The sequence below is a fragment of the Morone saxatilis genome, unplaced genomic scaffold, assembly GCF_004916995.1.
Source record: "Morone saxatilis isolate NCDOM2014 unplaced genomic scaffold, NCSU_SB_2.0 Contig8, whole genome shotgun sequence".
NCBI lineage: Eukaryota > Metazoa > Chordata > Actinopteri > Moronidae > Morone > Morone saxatilis.
This window is the reverse complement of record NW_023340257.1, coordinates 11,116,889-11,124,364: the sequence shown is the minus strand read 5'-3', so window position 1 is coordinate 11,124,364 and position 7,476 is coordinate 11,116,889. Positions and strand designations below refer to the sequence as shown.

The window sequence follows — 7,476 nt, the reverse complement described above, 5'->3', positions numbered from 1 at the left end:
CACACACACACACACTGTTTTGGACCAAAATTGACCTTTTCTCCATCTCATCAGAATGCCAGCTGGTGTCTGAGGTATGAGAGTGTACGTGTGTGTATGAATGTTTGCATTTATGTGTGTGTGTGTGTGTGTGTGCTTGAATACAGTGGTTGTCTGCCTTGTATAAGTGTGTGAATGTGTGTCAGGATTGTGTAAATGCCTGCTGGCTGTCTGAAAGAAACCTGCTGGGGAGCTGATATGTAGAAGGATCCCTCCTCCAGTTTCCTGTAATCCAGCTCACATGAGAGTCTGCCAGCCCACCAGCCAGCCCACAGAAAGCAGACAGAGTCTTGGAAAGGCACTTGACATTTCACTGGCATTTCACAGAGAGGACCCTAGAGCCTCTAACTGGGCTCCTCATTAATTCCCCCCTCTCCCCTTCCGCAAACACACGTTAGCTGTGGCCCAGGGAGGTTTTGTTGAAACTTTGTCAGCACCAGGACCCAATTGAGAAATTCAGTCAGTCAAAGAGGGAGCGAAGCTAATGAGAACAGATTGCTACACTAGTTGTGTAAGGACTCAAGAGACGCTGGTCCTCTGGTGATTCTGGGTCTCAGTCTTAGATGGTGGAACATTTCTATGAGGTGCAGTGGTTCAGTTGGGAGTGTGTGCAACCAGCTGCACCCTATTCTCTTTTATCAATGAAGTCATTGATTGTCTGTATGCGCTGATGTTTTCTGATGCTGCAGGCTTATTCTGCCTCAGTACACAGCTGCCATCCCATGGAAAACACAGTGCACTGCATGTCATTTGACCTCCTGCCCATTCGCATTGAAAATCAATGGCAAGTGGCTGGCCTTACAATATATTCATACACTTATTGAGCATTTAATAATTGTTTCTTATTTCTTAATCTTTTTACTGGTGGTATTTATATTTAGGCAGATCCAAAGATATGTTGTTAGGTGTGGAAAAAGGAGCTCTATGATGAAAGCATGCGTTTATATAGTGTGTACAGGCTACCAAATAATTCCTCTTTGAGTGCAAGGTGTACAGGAAATAATAGATCAGGTATAGTACAGGTAACACAAAAAGACTGGATGGTGGTATTAATGCTTAAGTGTGACTCAAAGGTTGCTAATTAAAACCTCTGAATCTACAGCAACTATAAGCAAAAACAATAATTGAGGAAGGAACTTCTTACTCTTCTATACTTTCTGCTCTTACTGTACTGATGTTATGGTTTTACTTGAAGGAGGCGCTGATTAAATATGTATTTGATTATTTTGAACAGAACAGCCAGCAAGGGTGTTTGGAGGGGAAATCCAGATCAGGTGGTAGCTGAAGTGCTTATACAAGAAACTCCTGTTCAGTTCTCACCACCTTCATCAAGCATACTGCCTGCTGCAGTATTAATCAAGTTTGCCAATAGATACATATACACAAAGGCACACTGTTCTTATCTTAATTTCCATGATGATTAAAGTCCATAGTTGTGTTTGTTTTACAGACATGCAACAAACACTACTAAACACTACACATGCAGATTTGAGAATTAGGCTGAAGCTGTAAGTCAGTATACATGATAATAACAGTAGTAGTATTAAATTGACTCACTAAGAAATGGAAGGTTGCATTTCTGTCATGACAAACCAGTGTGTTTCTAACTGAATAAAACCAGTCTTTATAGCTCTATCCTGCACTGCCCTACAGCAAACTGTAAATATCTTGGGTCCAGCTGACCATCAGAATGACTTATACCAACTGCTGATCACAGCTAAAAAGCACGCATTTTCAGCAAAACCCTCTCCCAGATAAATAAAGCTTAGAACATAATCCGGGTGCATCAGCAATGCAGCAAAATTACATTCCTTGTTCTTTAATGACTAACATGACTGTATATATGTCAGAATCAGAAATACTTACTTACTTTGATTGATTGATTGATCCCTGAAGGGGGGGGGGTGGGGGGGGGGATCAGCATGCTTGTTTGTTTGGCAGCTCAAGGTGCTCACAGCACTGTAAAGAATAGAAATAGTAATTATATTACAATATGTTTGTGTGTCCCATTAAGGCTACCATGGCTTGTACTGTGAAGAGGAGTACAATGAGTGTCTGTCGGCCCCCTGCCAGAACTACGCCACCTGTAGGGATCTCATCAATGCCTATGAGTGCGTCTGCACACCACAGTTTGAAGGTATGTATGCGTGAGATTTATTTTTAGGCACACATCTGTAAATAAGCTTTACCTCAACATATACTGGCGCATGTTGTGGTTTCATAGGACACATTCTGTGTGTGTGCGTGTGTGTGTGCAGGCAGACACTGTGAAATCTATAAGGATCCATGTCTGAAGATGCACTGCCAGAATGGAGGCCACTGTGAGAGTGCAGGACTCAACGTTTCCTGTGCCTGCCCACCTGGATACCTGGGTGAGCGCTGGTACCATGATCATACTAATAGACAGCCTATTGCCTATTAGTATGACTCACATAACATAGGTATAAAGATGGGCCGCATTAAAAAAGACCACAATCAAGCTTAATAAAGAATAAGACGGGAGATGCAGCTTCTCCTCTTGGGTTTGTTATTGAACACAACCTTTCCTGTCCACTCAGGGGAGAAGTGTGAGGTCGATATCAATGAGTGCGAGAGCAACCCTTGTCACCATGGAGGCACCTGCATCGACCAATCAAACGGCTTCACCTGTCACTGTCCACCTGGGTGGGTTGGGCCCAGCTGTGAGATCCGTAAGTCAGCCTGTCTTAAAACTTCTGTTCAGCTATTAATCTGACATGTGGAAAGCTACATGCCTCTATGTGTGTGTGTGTTTGTGTCTCAGACCTGCAGTGGAAGCCAGCACACACTGATGACACCCTGACCAACATGCCCCGCCACTCCCTGTACATCATCATTGGAGCGCTGTGTGTGGCCTTCGTCCTCATGCTCATCATCCTTATTGTGGGCATCTGCCGCATCAGCCGCATCGAGTACCAGGGCTCGTCCCGCCATGCCTACCAGGAGTTCTACAACTGCCGCAGCATCGACAGCGAGTTCAGCAACGCCATCGCCTCCATCCGCCATGCCAGGTCAGTGACGGGATTTGTTTGTATTGACAACAAAGTCTTGAACAGAAAGAGCGTTACAGATTTGCTGTGGTAGATTAATTATGCAGTCTCGTTGATTTTGTATTTTCTGTTACTAAACAGCTTTATGTGTTGGTACTTTTGCTGTAAGTGATTTAAGGATTGTTTTACATTCAGTGTACAGCTGCTTGGGAATTTGCATTTTTGGAACAACAATTTTACAGATGAAAGTTTACCAGCTGACAAAACAATTCAAACTCACTCACTTTTTCTGGAACTTGTGGACCATGTGATACAGTCGAAAGCTCCAGAACAAGCGAGTTAGTCACTTGTTGTTTTCAATGTCAAGAATAATGGTCAGCCTCAAGTCAGCTTACGAGCCATTAAACTACTCCGCCTCTGAAAACAGTTTTGTTCCCTTTTTATTACGTCTGAGAACATGTATTTTTCTTGTGCTGGGAAACTTAGCATTTTCTAACAAACAATCTATTTTAGAAACTGTGGATGTTGAGTTGAATGCAGGGTTTAACAAAAGTGCATTATGGGAAGGTGTAGGATCGAGCAGTTATAAGCTAAAGGCTAGGTGCCCCTTTAATAAAAGTTACAGTTTACTATTTATTTGTCATTATATCACTAACCCAGTACCCACAAAGGATGGGCTACATTGCACAATTGTATGATGATGAAATATTGATGTTCTGTCTGTGTTTATGCTTTTATCTGCTATCAGATTTGGCAAGAAGTCCAGGCCTGCCATGTACGATGCCACTCCTATCGCCTACGAAGACTACAGTCCTGATGACAAGCCTTTGGTTACCCTCATCAAGACGAAGGATTTGTAAAACACAACCATCCCAGCACATCACAAGCTGTACACATACGACTGCACATGTACACATGTGCATGTGCACACATACACAGAAAGTCAGTATAAACCTTAAAGTATTTCTTAAGAAAAAAACAGCAAAACAAAATTGAATGTAAAGTAGAGAAGAAAAATCCACAACATACTCTGTAGTTTAAAAAGAACAAATCTTGAATTTGATACATATATTTTCCTGTCAAAGTCCACGATAAGGCTTTATTGTAGCATAAGAGCATACTTTGCATTACTTAAGTTATTGATAATGGGCGACACTACCAGTAACCTCTGCTGTACAAGAGTGATAACTTTAGTCTGCACCAGACTGTCTGTCTGTCTGTCGGTTGGGCCAGCGACCCAGCAGCCTAAATTTCTAAGTGCAAACTCAGCAAACAGTGCTGACAGCAGTCCTTACAGGTGTTGTAGAAATAGCTGCACTCCTCTTGGTGCATACACTGTATCTTTTTCTATATCTAAAATAATTCTGCAGTAGGTTGCCTTACTTTGTGCATGGTTAGATTTGATGTTCTCTCTCTGCATTATTTTAAAATCCTTTGTAATTGGTTGTTGGTTGATATTTTTCTTCATTGCAGTTGTATTTCTCTGTCAAGATTGTGCCAAATATTTACTTTGGGGTAATTTGTGGTTAGTAGATCAAATACATACATGTATAAAATACTAGTCACAGAAATTTTCTTTTTAAAATACATATTGTCCTGTTCTTTACATGCAAGTTTCTCAATGGTGTATGAATAGTAAAGAAAGTGGGTTTACTGGAGTACTGTGACCCTACCATCCTACTATATGTATTTCAGTGATATTTAGGATAATAGGTAGGTATATTTCTCACTGCACAGAAACAATAGTTGGTTAACTCAGTGTACCTGTTTATGCCAGTGTACAAATTCACATCTAGTATTGACAGTGTTGAATAGTTTCTGGATGAGAGTTTCTTTGCTGGAGTGGCCTCTTGCTGGCTTCGGGGTGGAGAAGAAGACGGAGGAAGAGAAGCCAGAGAGGGATGATATCTACTCCAGAATATATGTGCTTCTGTGTCCTGCCAATGGAAAACTCTCTGTGTGTGCAGCTGTGTTGTTCCTCTCAAGATCAAGCAATGTTTTACCAGTAGGCTCAGCTAATCCTCAGATTTATTTCTCTCATTTTAAACACAGCAACCACATGATTACCTATTATCTATGTTGAATGATGTAAACAATAAAGATTCAAGTGAACATAATCTACAGTATTCACCTGGTGTCTCATGTGAATTCAAGTTTAAACATAAGCAGCCGTACAAGAAATCTGCATTAGAAAATGTTCTAATATGGTCGGTACCAAACAATGTATTTAGGTTCGATACCCAGCCCCGATCATACTAGTTAAAAGGTTCAGTACTTGAAACTAATGAGTGAGACCATAAACTCATTAGGAAAATGTTTACTGACCTAGTAAATTAAGTGAGAAGTGGCTCACTTCTCCATAAGGCTCAGTTCGATCGGACTTATTTATTTTGCAATCAATGGAGCTGCCCCCTGCTGGCCATTAGAAAGAATGCAGTTTTAAGACACTTCATTGTTGGCTTTACTTAACAGTCCTGGCAGCTCTTTTTTTTGGGATTGTTGTGGCTTAAAATGCCTGATTTTACAGCAGCTTTTATTTATTTATTTTATGTTGCAATGCATGTCTTGATGTTTTTAGACATTTCTTGCAATGGAATTAAAAGAGAAAGTGAAAAAATAGTTGCAATTAATTTTTTTTTTGCTGTACACTAAATTAAAAATCGAAGGCAACTTGTTCCAGTAAAAATAAAATCGCAGTGTTTGGAGGGTAAACGTGAGAACTTCCTTGAGGAACTGGTTAATTTGATAAAACAGTAACATGCAGCAATAAGTTTTGGGTGTGATTAAATTGTTTTGAAAACATGGGTCATGTTTCCAGCAAAAAAAAAGAGCTCATTCTCTACAGCGTCTGTTTTTCTGCAATGTCCCAAGGTCATACCCAACCAGACTGAACCGTCAGCCATGGGAAAGACCTTTTATGGAGTGTTGGTAATGTGAACACCCTCAGCGACCTCAGGCTTTATCCAGATGTTCCCCATGTAAACATCTCTAAATACAGACTGCGACTGCGGAGTCATGTCGCTCAACACACCTACATATATGTGTGTACACAAACACACATACATTGCAGGGGCACCAGATGTTATTGATGGCTCTCATCTTTGTTTATGGTCTGCTTCGAAGGCCTTGTGCTTGACCTTTGCCCTCTTAATGCCCTAGAGGGTCAGAGTATTTGTTGTTTGGCTTGACAAGGGTCCCAAAACACATTACGTCTATTACAGAGCTTCTCAGTCTCTTTAAAGGTCTCCACCTTGATAAACTGAGATTCTCTGACTGGGCTAGAAGCCCTGCTGCGGTTTCATTACAAAACCCAGTGGTTAAAATATGTGCACAATTTTGGCAGCAGTAAGATTAATACATTCAAAATTTTCCAGAAAGTAATGGACCTCACTTTTAGAATAACAAGGTCATACCAAACCAGTCTCAATTCAAAACAGTGAGACGGGGCTGAAGGTTTTTGTTACAACTTGTTTTTGAGAAGTTTAGGAAGATCTAAATGTGTGGGCGTGACTGCGGCAATTCACCATAGACATTGTCCTCAGCTGCCTTTGTTAAACTTGGGAATTATGGAGGATTTAAACTAACCAAGTTTTTATTGCCACTAGCCCCTGAAATAATGCCATGCAATTTATGTTAAGCTTTTATATGATCATTTCCATTTTAACTGCATTCCTTCACTGGCTGGCTACTCTGGTCTGGATGACTAATCTTCTATAGCCTTGAAGTCCTTTTTATAATGGTGCTAAATATCATTACAGGGTGTATTTTGGTATCCAGCTGAAAAATCACTCATTTCTTTATGTTGATTTTACAATAATGAATATGAAAATGGGTGCTTGTGTGTTTTTATTCAAAATTGTCAGTAGGAGACTTAGAAAGTCCATTGTTTTAGCAACTGTGTCACTACCTTTTTCTTAAAGGGACAAATATCACACAAACTATAGATAAAAGATCCCATGTGAGGAACTTACAGTAAGTAAGTTTTACTTTAGAAAATGTTTTTTTTTTCTATCATTTTATGAATGCACTCAACATTATTAATTTACACAGAGCAGCATTAGCATTCATTCGGAGTCGTGTTTCTGGCCACATGATGAATGAAGAGCCTAAATGCTTCACTATGTTCACAAGCTAGTCGCTTACTCCTGACTCGTGTTATTTGGTGCTGGGCAGAGAGCATTCACCTTTGTTTTTTTTTTAGCTTCTTTGCCAGAAATAGCTGCCTTCTGCTGCTGAAAACCATATGAGGGCGGTGAGACTGAACCCAAACAGTAACCTTGTGCACTATAAAGTCAGAACAATTGGCCAAAAAATGCTAAATTGCTCTATAGCAAAAGAGGATTCATATAAGAATATTAATTATTGTAGTTTAAAGGTACAGTGTGTAACATTTTGGAGGCTCTGTTTGCAGAAATGGAATATAATATGC

At 40.3% G+C, this 7,476-nt stretch overlaps 1 protein-coding gene across 1 annotated transcript in view; it reads left to right on the top strand.

The window, feature by feature from the left end:
- Positions 1 to 5,213, top strand: part of dner (delta/notch-like EGF repeat containing) — a 50,129-nt gene extending 44,916 nt beyond the window's left edge. Inside the window, exons 9-13 of the mRNA XM_035679521.1 lie at positions 2,054 to 2,176; positions 2,298 to 2,411; positions 2,598 to 2,729; positions 2,822 to 3,068; positions 3,796 to 5,213. Of these exons, the coding sequence (XP_035535414.1) occupies positions 2,054 to 2,176; positions 2,298 to 2,411; positions 2,598 to 2,729; positions 2,822 to 3,068; positions 3,796 to 3,907 (728 nt within the window). The 3' untranslated portion in view covers positions 3,908 to 5,213. The remainder of the gene's footprint in view (positions 1 to 2,053; positions 2,177 to 2,297; positions 2,412 to 2,597; positions 2,730 to 2,821; positions 3,069 to 3,795) is intronic.
- Positions 5,214 to 7,476: the final 2,263 nt, after the last annotated feature.